The 15000-nt window shown below is 35.0% G+C and overlaps 1 protein-coding gene across 1 annotated transcript in view; it reads right to left on the bottom strand.

The window, feature by feature from the left end:
• The window catches only part of LOC115209491 (mucin-17-like), a 178771-nt gene that overhangs the window by 72464 nt on the left and 91307 nt on the right, over nucleotides 1–15000 (bottom strand). The window contains exon 13 of the mRNA XM_036501104.1: nucleotides 4821–4948. Coding sequence (XP_036356997.1) covers nucleotides 4821–4948 — 128 coding nt within the window. The remainder of the gene's footprint in view (nucleotides 1–4820; nucleotides 4949–15000) is intronic.

Below are 15000 nucleotides of genomic sequence, written 5' to 3'. Positions count from 1 at the left end.
GGTGGCATCTTTTTAATGTTTTTCTTCCTTAGATTTGTCTTTTGGACAAACTGTTGTGTGGCCAATTTGTTTTTGTTCTGGGTGTGCTGAGGTAGTTCATTATTGGGAATATTTCTGTGTGTGGAGTTTGTGTGCTGTGTGTTTAGATTTCCCGTTCAGATTGTGTGATTACCGTCGCAGATGGTGTCTCTTCTTTGAAGTATTTGAGTGTAAAATATTGCTTGTGTATGTAGAGAGAGAAGGTTCCATCTCTAATATTTAGGATGTTATCTATTGATTGTATAAGGTTTAGTCTTTCAGTAATAGAAAATTCACATTTGGTACTCCGTCCTCAGTATTTTGGGCTTTATCAATAATTTTCTATTCTATCTGGGGTGGGGGTTTGCTTATTCCACCTTCTTTTGATGTCCATATCATATTTGACAGGAACGTTGCATGTATTTTTATTTTTTGTCTCTGAATAGTACCAGATGTTGCGTATACCTTTCCTTGAATGAGTTACCTGTCTTAGAATTATACGTCTTTGCTACTCCATTGGGGTCTGTGGTCTTGGTCTTCTATACGAAATTTTCTCGAGATAGCCGTTTAAAGGGCAGCGGTTTGGGGATCTACAGTTGTATTGTCTTTCAAGGGTGTTTCTGGTGTATTTATATTTATTGTGATTGAGTATTATTGACCCTATATTGGGGGAGGTAACTATAGCTAACTTTAACAGTAGCCGAACTTACAACTGTGCTCCAAGACGATATAGTTTAGAAAAATTACGTCGATTTATGCGAAAACATTTTCAATAGTCGTCATGCAAAATACTTGTCTTCTTTCAGATAAAAATAAAACCACTAAGTTAACTAGCCATGTATGGGATCTAAAGACCAGTTGAATACCACATAAAATCAAGTAGGGAATCCTGAAGAAATTTACATCATATATAAGTGGATCAAAAAGATGCAACTTATATGCTGCTGAAAGATCATACAGTCTTTTTTTAGGTCCAAGATTTCCACTACACTACTTAATTCCAGATCCGAAATTTTTAGCAAATGCAAGCACATAGACAAGTTTCTTTACCGAACTGGAGGTTATCACTCGCTCCGGACTGAGTAGTTATCTCACAGACTTTGGCTTCCTCCCTGTTATATTATTCTGCACCAGTAAATCAATTGATTCTACAGACAAAGAGGACGAAGATCGGTTAATATAGGGCGTTACGATTATCAGAAAATCAAAAAAAAATGTGTGTAATAGGTGTAAAACAACTTCCTATGAACGAATATGAAAAAAAAAATTCGCGCACGCGAAAGGGGGGTGGGGGAGAGGCCTTGGAAAATTCACATCGGGAAGTTCCGAAAGCGTCTGAGGGGCTGACCCGGGCACCAAAACAAAAAAAAAATAGTGTAATATGTGTAAAACAACTTGCTCTAAACGAATGTGAAAAAAAAGGGTGGGGGAGAAAGAGGGGTGGGGGAGAGGCTTCGGAAAATTTATATCGGAAATTTCCGAAAGCGTCTGAACCGGGCACAAAAACAAAAATAAAAACAGCGTAATAGGTGTAAAACAACTTGCTCTAAACGACTATGATGAAAAAAATTCGCGCTCGCGAAAGGGGGGTGGGGGAGAGGCTTCGGAAATTTCACATCTTCAGTCCACGGCCTTTAAACTAAGAAAAAATAGTGTAATTGGTGTAAAACTACTTGTTCTAAACGAGTATCAAGAACACACACTCACACATGAATCATAAACTCCGTATTTTTGTACATATTTCGCAAAAAAAAAAAATAATAAAGAGAAGAAATTCTGGAAAAAGTGAAGAAATGTTGGATCTCATTCCTTGGTTAAAGCTATTTTAAACATTAAATTTATGCTTTTCTTTGAAATAGTTCAGATATATGCAATTCTTCTCACTTATTAAGATGCATTTATCAGAAAAAAAGAGACAGAAAAAATAATTATTTTGTGTCAATCCTTCCCTAATTATCCTTTATTAATTAGTTTTGGCGTGTATTTTTTTCCCAAATTTATTTTTTCACCTTTACAACACTGTTTAGTAAAGCAATTAATTATCTTTATAATTTGCATATTTGACTTATTAATCAAAATTCTCTAGATGTAATATATACTAAGTAATGCATCCTTCATTTATGTGTTCCGTTCTGTATTATGCATGCGTGACTGTTTGTATGTAAGTGTGTTTAACTGTGTACATGAATGTGAATATTAACGCTGTTTTTGTTTTTGTTTTTGTGCCCGGTTCAGACGCTTTCGGAAATTCCCGATATAAATTTTCCGAAGCCTCTCCCCCACCCCTCTTTCTCCCCCACCCTTTTTTTTCATATTCGTTTAGAGCAAGTTGTTTTACACATATTACACTATTTTTTTTTTGTTTTGGTGCCCGGGTCAGCCCCTCAGACGCTTTCGGAACTTCCCGATGTGAATTTTCCGAGGCCTCTCCCCCATCACCCCTTTCGCGTGCGCGAATTTTTTTTTTCATATTCGTTCATAGGAAGTTGTTTTACACCTATTACACACATTTTTTTTTGATTTTCTGATAATCGTAACGCCCTATATTAACCCGAAGATCTTGGTTTTCTTCCTTTCCTTTTCTTTCTTCTCGTTCCACTTTTGCATCAATCTTCCTCGCATGTTTTCTTCTCGTGTTTTCTCATGTTTTCTCTGCTTGGAGATACATGTCATGTTATATAAATCTACCAAAGTATTGTATCTCTAAAGTATGAAATTAGTAATAGCTCTCTTGTAAACTGTGTATATTCAATGATATTTATTTCTCACTGGATGGTGTACATTTTTTGCTGATACCACCTATAACGTAACTGTAAACAGTACACATACAAACACACACACACATAGTATATATATACATACATACATACATGCATACATACATACCATATATATATGTATATGTCTATATATCTACTTAATGGAAAACTGGAAAAGATACCTAGATGATTGTTTCATATTATGGAAAGAATCTTATGAAAAGCTTCTGGAATTCAAAACCACACTGAACAACATACATCCCAACATTCAATTCACTATGGAATTCAGCAAACATCATCTCCCTTTCTTTGATCTCCCAATAATAAAAACACCTAACAACCAAATCACAACAGACATCTACCACAAACCTACAACCCTCTTCAGTTCATGCCACCCAAAACACACCAAGATAAATATCCACTTCAACTTAGCTAAAAGGATATGCACCATTGTCTCGAATCCAAAAACTCGAGATATACGCCTTCAAGACCTCAAAAAAACATTATTACAACGCCAATATCCCCCACATTCATAGACTATGGAATAAAACGTGCCAAAGAACTCGACAATAATACACTGAAAACCACCCAGCACAGTAACATACCCAACATCAAAATACTTCCTTACATTTTCACCCACAACCCCCAAAACATCGAAGCATACACCACAATCATACAAAACCTCCCCTTCCTGTCCATAAAATCCTTAAATGCAAAAGGAAACATAAATCTTTGAAAAAACTCTTAACAAATACCAAACTTCACACCCCACATCCACCCCATCAGTTAAAAAATGTGCACGCCCTAACTGTAGTACCTGCCCCTTCCTACTTGAAGGCTCTGAATTTACTTTCAAACAAGGAACAAAGTTTAAAATCAAGACCAACTTCTGTTCCTCCGAGAACCTCATCCACGTTCTTACATGCGCCGGTTGCCAACACAATTATGCTGGACAAACGAGCCTTCCTTTACGCAGAATAGTAGCAGTCCAGAAAGAACAGATAAATCTCCCACAATACCGTCAAATTACACTCAATAGCCACATAGACTCTTGCACTAGAAATAAAAATCCCAAATTTCATATATTCCCTTTCTATCAATGTAAAGACAGAATCTCTACACAAGAAAGAATCAACAAGGAGAATATTTTTATTGAAAAATTCCAAACGTTTCTTAATATGCAAACTCCACGGTGACCATATTCCTTTTTCTAGCATCCTGTCTGACAAAAAATTGATATAAGCACCCTGTTTGACAAAAAATCCAGCATTCCAATTAAAGAGTATAAAATCCGCAGAATTGTCTCCCCTTATTCACAGGAACTGGATAACTCCCACACCATTTCCTGTTTTGACACACAAACACCCAAGTTTTTCAAACAAAACACTACACTTAAACACATGCATCCTAACCCTCCAAAGAAGTTTTTCCGAGGACTAATATTGAACTCTAAAAGCATAAAGACTCTACAATGTATTGATATACTTATTTATTAATTTTTGTATATAGTATTATTATTTTTTTTGAAAAAAACATTGTAAATTTCTTTTTGTAAATATTTTTCCCCTTCCAAATCTTGAAAATTTGCCTTGCCATAAAAGCTGGTTTGATTTCTTTTTTCGTTTTTAATTTTTCATACATCCATTTTTATTAAAATGTACTTTCAATTTAGCATTCTTCCTTATTATTTTATATATATATATATATATATATATATATAATATATATATATATATATATATATATATATATATGTGTATGTGTGTGTGTGTGTGTATATATATACATACACACACATACATGCAGATAGACAGATAGATAGATAAATTCAGCATCCAGATGGTTGTATTCGTGACACCAGGTCAGTGCAAAGCTAGTTGGGGTAAGTGTCAAGTTTAAAGGACATTTGACTGGTATTTCTTGGAGATCGACTTATACCTAGAGGTTTATTTTTCTTGTTGTTTTCAGATCGTACTAAAATAGATTACATGTTTGGAGAAAATGACAAAATAAACGATTAAAAGATAATACATAAAAACTTACCAATGACTTTATATGACGTGTAATAGTTTGGTAGCTTGGGGAGGTTGAAGTGTTCATCACGTTTGTAAACGTAACCGGAGTGCCTTCCAGTTCAAGTATTTCAATAGAAGCTTTAAATAATTGTATTGCTATGGAAATATAGAAGAAAACAAGTAGTCGAATGTTTTATTTTAGAGAATAGTGATAAACACCCTAGACTAAATATTGGTTTTTCGTGAGCTGCATATGTAGCTGAAGTTATATATATATATATATATATATATATATATATTATATATATATATATATATATATATATATATACGACGGGCTTCTTTCAGTTTCCGTCTACCAAATCCACTCACAAGGCTTTGGTCGTCCCGAGGCTATAGTAGAAGACACTTGCCCAAAGTGCCATGCAGTGGGACGGAACCCGGAGCCATGTGGTTGGTAAACAAGCTACTTACCACACAGCCACTCCTGCGCCTATATATATATAATATATATATATATATATATATATATATATATATATATATATATATATATTATGTGTGTGTGTGTGTGTGTGTGTGTGTATGCGTGTATGTTTGTATGTCTGTGTTTGTCCCCCCAACATCGCTTGACAACCGATGCTGGTGTGTTTATGTCCCCGTCACTTAGCGGTTCGCTAAGTGACGATGGAATAAGTACTGGGCTTACAAAGAATAAGTCCCGGGGTCGAGTTGCTCGACTAAAGGCAGTGCACCAGCATGGCCGCAGTCAAATGACTGAAACAAGTAAAAGAGTAAAAGAGTATATATATATATATAATATATATATATATATATATATATAAGTATATATATATATAAGTAACAGGATGCCAAGATGTCAAAAAGTGAAGTAATAAATGAACCAAAAAGTTATAGACCCATAACCTGCTTAACAACAATGCTAACATCTATCTTGACTAAATATACCTATAGAGCAAAAAGGATGTAAACGTGGATCCTATGGTTGTAAAGATCAGCTACTCATCAATAAGATGATCTTAGAAGATTGTCACAAACGACACAAAATCTTGTCGATAGCCTGGATAGACTATAAATACGCTTTTGATAGTCTACCGCATAGCTGGATAAAGAAATGTCTGGAAATGTATAAAATAGCACCCACTCTGCGAAACTTCTTGTCTGTAAATATGAGATCATGGAGAACCACACTAACTTTGAACAGTAACAATGAATTTCTCAATACTGGAGATGTAAAAATTTCATGTGGAATTTTCCAGGGGTGTTGACTCTCTACCAATACTCCTCTTTTGTCTAGCTTTAATGCCTCTTTTGAAATTGCTCGAGGATGTACAATACAGCTGTAAAATGTTTGATAAAAATATAAATCATCTCATTTACACGGACGATATAAAACTTTGCAAAAAATGACCAACAACTACAGCGCTTACTAGCGATTGTTAAACAATTCAGTGATGACATCAGAATGCAATTTGGCCTCGATAAATGTGCAAAAGCTACCTTTATGAAAGGAAAAATGACAGAAACATCCAACGTTAATCTTGACCAGCAGAATGTCATAAAGGAATAGAACCAGCGGAGAGCTCCAAATACCTAGGGGTATTTGAAGGGGACGGGATCAAACATTCAGTGATGAGGGAAAGGATCAGAAGAGAATGTTATAGCAGGGTAAGGACAATACTCAAGACAGAGCTGAATGCAAGAAACAGGATCTACGAATCTTCAGAATAAGATATAATCGACTGACCTTAATGCAGTACTTGACAATTATTGTCAATGTCAACAAAGAGCGGATGATCTTTAGATAAATAATTTTGCGTTGGAAAAACCCAAATCTTGAATATATTGATAGAAGTGATAGAAATATAAATAAATAAATATGGAACAAAAAATGTATTTATCATAAATGACCTTTTTATCTAACATCTGATGGTTTTCTACTACATTTAGAGTTGTGTGGCCACAAGCACACCTATTATGGCTCAAACATCCGCTTTCCAATCATGTAATTCAGAGTTCGATTCAATAGTTAAATACTTTCTGTGTCTTCTGTAATATCCTCCGTTTGACCAATGAATTGTGAACTAGCGTGCAAGTGGATAAGCATTTTACAGACAAGAGCACCCATAACCTTATTTTGCAGGCGGAGCCAGGCTTCTATGCAGTTTCCATCAACCCATTTTCATTCACAAGGTATAGATTGATCTGAGGTTATAGATAATGACAATTGCTCAAGATGCCCCGCACGAGGATCGAACCTGAAACTGAGTGGTTGTAATGTGAATGTCTGAATCATCGGCCAAAAACATTTTAAACTTCTTGCTTAATGCGAGCCGGGAACAGTTACTCAGACTGTTTCGGTATTACGTGTCAAAAGTGAAACAATAACATCTCAATTGTAATGTGAGATAATAGCTTCACTTTTAATACTGTCACTAATAGTGAACTGTTAAAAGTGAAACTATTATGTCATATTACATATATACAAGCATACATATATAAACATAATGTGTATATATATATATATATATATATATATATATATATATATATATGTGTGTGTGTGTGTGTGTGTGTGTGTATGTCAACAAGTTCATAGGGCTGATTTATGCATATATAAATATATATACATACATACATACATACATACACACACATATACATACATACATATATATATATATATATATATATATATATATATATATATATATATATATATAATCTCTATATATAAATCTCTATATATAAAACTGAAATGCGTTTTTACCGCTTGGTTCGCTTTCAATGCCACTACATCCCGTCCGATTCGCTCCAAAATTTACAGGGACATGTAGAATGAGGTGACGATGCGCGTGGGCTACCTTAGAAATCCCTATCTTAAAAGGTGTGGTTGCTAGGGGCCATCTTCCTCACTCACCCTATTTCCTCCTTCCCTCTCTTACTCCTCTTCATAACTTTCAGAAGTCCACTACGGTTATTTAAAGTATCTGTCACTATCGCTATTTCCTTTCTTTTTCACTGACTCTGTTTCCTACCTTCCTATCACTTCGGCGACGTTCTTTTAAGTATATGTCTGTCACCAACAAACAACACACGAGCATGAGAACAAAATTATGAATCAGATATTCTTGCGTTCATTTATATGTGTGTGGTGTGTGTGTGTTTTATATATAAATATGTATATATAATGTATGTGTGTGTGTGTGTGTGTTCTATATATAAATATGTATATATATGTATGTGTGTGTGTGTGTGTGTGTTCTATATATAAATATGTATATATAATGTATGTGTGTGTGTGTGTTCTATATATAAATATGTATATATAATGTATGTGTGTGTGTGTTCTATATATAAATATGTATATATAATGTATGTGTGTGTTCTATATATAAATATGTATATATAATGTATATATACAAAGTGTATATATCTGTATTTATGTATATTAAACTTTTTCATACTTTTTCATAGTTATATATATTTTTAAACAAATTATAAATATAATTTAATAATTTTTATTTTCAATTTAAATAATTTAAAGTTTTCAATTTTATATTTTACAAGCAGTATCGCCCGGCGTTGCTCGGGTTTGTAAGGGAAATAACTATATAAGCATTTTTAGTGAGTTATAGCAAAAAGAATAGCAAAAAATGCATTAAAAATGGAATAAAAAATGATAGTAATTTTTTTTTTAAATCGTTGACTCATCGTAGACATTTTTAGAGAGTTACTTCCCTTATATAATAGCGAAAAATGCATTAAAATGGAATAAAAAATGATGGTAATTTTTTTTTTAATCGTTGACTCATCGTAGACATTTTTAGAGAGTTACTTCCCTTATATAATAGCAAAAAATGCATTAAAATGGAATAAAAAATGATGGTAATTTTTTTAAATCGTAGACTCATCGTAGACGCGCGCTAATACCCAGAAGGGCTCGATATGAATCACGACTATAAGATACCCGGTTTTGGTTACACTGCACCGCAAAATGTGGGAGTGGTTAGGAATCTAAATCGTAGGAGACAGACACACAACCTTACTTTTATATATAAAGACTAGCAGTATCGCCCGGCGTTGCTCGGGTTTGTAAGGGAAATAACTATATATGCATTTTTAGAGAGTTATAGCAAAAAATGCATTAAAAATGGAATAAAAAGTGATGGTAATTTTTTTTTTAAATCGTTGATTCAATGTCTTCAAGCCATGAAGTCGTTGTTCTAAAATAACGCTGGTCTCCTTGACAACGCTTTACGACGTTGATTTCCTTACACTCCCTTCCCCACAGCTTCACGAGGGAGAAGCAAACAGGTGCAGATGTGAGCGTGGACGCCAACTCCGCCGCCATCGACACACGAAAAATTATGCATTAAAATGGAATAAAAAATGATGTTAAATTATTTTTAAAATCGTCGACTCATCGTAGACGCGCGCTAATAGCCAGACGGGCTCGATATGAATCACGACTATAAGATACCCGAATTTGGTTAAACTGCACCGCAAAATGTGCGAGTAGTTAGGAATCTAAATCGAAGGGGACAGACACTCACACAACTACAGTTTTATATATATAGATATATTTTCTATGTCATATTTTCTTTTTTTATGTTTTTGTTTTTTCACTGTTTGATTTGCCTATTAGTGGTTTTATCTCTAATTTAATTTATACAGATATATATCTCATTTGTATACATTTGTATATATAATGCGTGCACACACACACACATATATATATATATATACACATATATATATAATGTGTGCATTACGTAGTCGGTTGATTCAGCTGAAAATATGCACACCTATGTTAAAGGTGCTGACAAGTTTGCATGACAACTATTTTGTTCCTCAAATGAAAGGCGTCACCTCTAGGACAAAATTCATCATCTTATAAAATGTGGCCCCAGTAGACCCGAATGAAATCGGGTTATATTAACCAAAATGTGAAAAGGGGTCTAAATGGGGCTGGAAGGGGATTAAAATTTCTAGGAGTGGGTGTTTAGGAATTCTCTGTTACATCAAGCTAAAAAATTTGCGCCAGCTTTTTAATCGTCAATGTGTTGCCGTCCATGATAAAGAAGTTTTGAATGCTTGCCATGGTGAGTCTACTGTCGTGAGAAAGAATCACTTCAAAACTTGGTGTTTACGAATTTTCTTTTACATTAAGTTCAAAATTTTACGCCAGCCGTTAAACTGTCAATACGTTGCTGTCCGTCGTTAACAAATGCCAGCCATGGTAACTCTCCTATCCTCAGATTCTATCCCTTCAAACTTTGGTTTCCAATATTTTATTATTTTTATTGAGCTCGCAAGTTCGTCTGTCCCTTTTAAATGTTAGCGTTTTGCTGTCTGCCTTGAAGCAGACCTTTCCATTGCCACTGCCTCATATTTCTGATTGATTTTTCTAAATATTTTATTTCTCAACTTACTCAAGTTCTTCTGTTGTTTATAAATGGGAGAGAGATAGATAAAGATAGAGAGTAAGAGAAAGCGAGGGAGAGTCCGAGAGAAAAGAAAAGTAAGAGAGTGGGAAAGTGAGAGAGAAAGGAGAGAGAAACAAAGAGGGAGAATCATCATCATCACCATCGTTTAACGTCCGTTTTCCGTGCTAGCACGGGTTGGGCAGTGTGACCGGGGTCTCGGAAGCCAGGAGGTTGCACCAGGCTCCAGTCTGATCTGGCAGTGTTTCTACAGGTGGATGATCTTCCTAACGCCAACCACTCTGTGAGTGTAGTGAGTGCTTTTTTCGTGCCGCCGGCACTGGTGCAGGGGGGCTCGCAGTGGCAACGATCGGTTGGTGCTTTTTACGTGCCACCGGCACAGAAGCAAGTCAAGGCGGTGCTGCAATCGGCCACGTTCGGATGGTGCTTTTTACGTGCTGAAAGGAAGCAACAGAAAGTAACACCCACACTCTTACCCGCGCGTAGAGCGGGTCACCTTCAGCTAGCAATATATATATATATATATTATATATATATATATATATAATCTCTATATATAAATCTCTATATATAAAACTGAAATGCGTTTTTACCGCTTGGTTCGCTTTCAATGCCACTACATCCCGTCCGATTCGCTCCAAAATTTACAGGGACATGTAGAATGAGGTGACGATGCGCGTGGGCTACCTTAGAAATCCCTATCTTAAAAGGTGTGGTTGCTAGGGGCCATCTTCCTCACTCACCCTATTTCCTCCTTTCCCTCTCTTACTCCTCTTCATAACTTTCAGAAGTCCACTACGGTTATTTAAAGTATCTGTCACTATCGCTATTTCCTTTCTTTTTCACTGACTCTGTTTCCTACCTTCCTATCACTTCGGCGACGTTCTTTTAAGTATATGTCTGTCACCAACAAACAACACACGAGCATGAGAACAAATATTATGAATCAGATATTCTTGCGTTCATTTATATGTGTGTGTGTGTGTGTGTTTTATATATATAAATATGTATATATAATGTATGTGTGTGTGTGTGTGTGTTCTATATATAAATATGTATATATAATGTATGTGTGTGTGTGTGTGTGTGTTCTATATATAAATATGTATATATAATGTATGTGTGTGTGTGTGTTCTATATATAAATATGTATATATAATGTATGTGTGTGTGTGTTCTATATATAATATGTATATATAATGTATGTGTGTGTTCTATATATAAATATGTATATATAATGTATATATACAAAGTGTATATATCTGTATTTATGTATATTAAACTTTTTCATACTTTTTCATAGTATATATATTTTTAAACAAATTATAAATATAATTTAATAATTTTTATTTTCAATTTAAATAATTTAAAGTTTTCAATTTTATATTTTACAAGCAGTATCGCCCGGCGTTGCTCGGGTTTGTAAGGGAAATAACTATATAAGCATTTTTAGTGAGTTATAGCAAAAAGAATAGCAAAAAATGCATTAAAAATGGAATAAAAAATGATAGTAATTTTTTTTTTAAATCGTTGATTCATCGTAGACATTTTTAGAGAGTTACTTCCCTTATATAATAGCGAAAAATGCATTAAAATGGAATAAAAAATGATGGTAATTTTTTTTTTAATCGTTGACTCATCGTAGACATTTTTAGAGAGTTACTTCCCTTATATAATAGCAAAAAATGCATTAAAATGGAATAAAAAATGATGGTAAATTTTTTTTAAATCGTAGACTCATCGTAGACGCGCGCTAATACCCAGAAGGGCTCGATATGAATCACGACTATAAGATACCCGGTTTTGGTTACACTGCACCGCAAAATGTGGGAGTGGTTAGGAATCTAAATCGTAGGAGACAGACACACAACCTTACTTTTATATATAAAGACTAGCAGTATCGCCCGGCGTTGCTCGGGTTTGTAAGGGAAATAACTATATATGCATTTTTAGAGAGTTATAGCAAAAAAATGCATTAAAAATGGAATAAAAAGTGATGGTAATTTTTTTTTTAAATCGTTGACTCAATGTCTTCAAGCCATGAAGTCGTTGTTCTAAAATAACGCTGGTCTCCTTGACAACGCTTTACGACGTTGATTTCCTTACACTCCCTTCCCCACAGCTTCACGAGGGAGAAGCAAACAGGTGCAGATGTGAGCGTGGACGCCAACTCCGCCGCCATCGACACACGAAAAATTATGCATTAAAATGGAATAAAAAATGATGTTAAATTATTTTTAAAATCGTCGACTCATCGTAGACGCGCGCTAATAGCCAGACGGGCTCGATATGAATCACGACTATAAGATACCCGAATTTGGTTAAACTGCACCGCAAAATGTGCGAGTAGTTAGGAATCTAAATCGAAGGGGACAGACACTCACACAACTACAGTTTTATATATATAGATATATTTTCTATGTCATATTTTCTTTTTTTATGTTTTTGTTTTTTCACTGTTGATTTGCCTATTAGTGGTTTTATCTCTAATTTAATTTATACAGATATATATCTCATTTGTATACATTTGTATATATAATGCGTGCACACACACACACATATATATATATATATACACATATATATATAATGTGTGCATTACGTAGTCGGTTGATTCAGCTGAAAATATGCACACCTATGTTAAAGGTGCTGACAAGTTTGCATGACAACTATTTTGTTCCTCAAATGAAAGGCGTCACCTCTAGGACAAAATTCATCATCTTATAAAATGTGGCCCCAGTAGACCCGAATGAAATCGGGTTATATTAACCAAAATGTGAAAAGGGGTCTAAATGGGGCTGGAAGGGGATTAAAATTTCTAGGAGTGGGTGTTTAGGAATTCTCTGTTACATCAAGCTAAAAAATTTGCGCCAGCTTTTTAATCGTCAATGTGTTGCCGTCCATGATAAAGAAGTTTTGAATGCTTGCCATGGTGAGTCTACTGTCGTGAGAAAGAATCACTTCAAAACTTGGTGTTTACGAATTTTCTTTTACATTAAGTTCAAAATTTTACGCCAGCCGTTAAACTGTCAATACGTTGCTGTCCGTCGTTAACAATGCCAGCCATGGTAACTCTCCTATCCTCAGATTCTATCCCTTCAAACTTTGGTTTCCAATATTTTATTATTTTTATTGAGCTCGCAAGTTCGTCTGTCCCTTTTAAATGTTAGCGTTTTGCTGTCTGCTTGAAGCAGACCTTTCCATTGCCACTGCCTCATATTTCTGATTGATTTTTCTAAATATTTTATTTCTCAACTTACTCAAGTTCTTCTGTTGTTTATAAATGGGAGAGAGATAGATAAAGATAGAGAGTAAGAGAAAGCGAGGGAGAGTCCGAGAGAAAAGAAAAGTAAGAGAGTGGGAAAGTGAGAGAGAAAGGAGAGAGAAACAAAGAGGGAGAATCATCATCATCACCATCGTTTAACGTCCGTTTTCCGTGCTAGCACGGGTTGGGCAGTGTGACCGGGGTCTCGGAAGCCAGGAGGTTGCACCAGGCTCCAGTCTGATCTGGCAGTGTTTCTACAGGTGGATGATCTTCCTAACGCCAACCACTCTGTGAGTGTAGTGAGTGCTTTTTTCGTGCCGCCGGCACTGGTGCCAGGGGGGCTCGCAGTGGCAACGATCGGTTGGTGCTTTTTACGTGCCACCGGCACAGAAGCAAGTCAAGGCGGTGCTGCAATCGGCCACGTTCGGATGGTGCTTTTTACGTGCTGAAAGGAAGCAACAGAAAGTAACACCCACACTCTTACCCGCGCGTAGAGCGGGTCACCTTCAGCTAGCATATATATATATATATATACATTTACATATATACATACACACCCATGTATGCATACATATACATACTATACACACACACATGCATGTATATATGTATGTACATACTTATAATTAGTTATTAGTAGGTGTAGTACGATATTCTTATTAGAGAATGCATAAAAAGAGAAAGAGAAATAATAGTATAATTTTCGCAAAAGCAGATGCGAACTGCAATAGCAAAAATTTGATCTACTGCATTAAATACCCGAATTGCGAGGAACTATATATAGGTAAGACTGGGAATGCATCATCAGAACGCTCACGAGTCCACAGACAACAAATCCGGAACACCAATGTTCGCCAAATTCCATTGAGTGAACATATAGAGACATGTGGTTAGAAAATGTTTCTAATTTTTCCTTTCCACAAACTACGTTGCACAATTGAGGTTGGAAGAAAGATAAAAGAAAAACGATTTATTAAAATGTTCAAACCTGTTCTGAACTGAAATAACAGCAATAATATAACAACCAGTTAATGATGTGGATTAAAATATATTTCTAGCATATGAATATAAACAAATTACAGAATATCGGTTCGCCTGGCAAAACGTGATGTTTAATATACATGCGGATTGGTCAAAAAGGTATTCTAAAAATTCAACTTGTTGGACCATTCTAAGAAGTACTAAAGTTGTCAAGAACTCAACTGTCAGTTAAACGCATTTGAAATTTGATGATTACACTATGTGTGAAAGTGCTAATTTAACTTTATGAGCATTACAAAATATTTTTTTAATGTTAAAATACTATAATAAAAAAAACGTGAAAACCAGACCATGTTTTAATTTTATTCAACTGATATATTATTCTATGCACATTCACACAAATTCGAAACAAATTCTATACACACACACACACACACACACACACACACACACACACACACACACACACACACACACACACACACACACACACA

The sequence above is a fragment of the Octopus sinensis genome, linkage group LG3 (assembly GCF_006345805.1).
Source record: "Octopus sinensis linkage group LG3, ASM634580v1, whole genome shotgun sequence".
Taxonomy (NCBI): domain Eukaryota; kingdom Metazoa; phylum Mollusca; class Cephalopoda; order Octopoda; family Octopodidae; genus Octopus; species Octopus sinensis.
The sequence above is the reverse complement of the archived record's forward strand: the minus strand, read 5'-3'. Positions and strand labels throughout refer to the sequence as shown.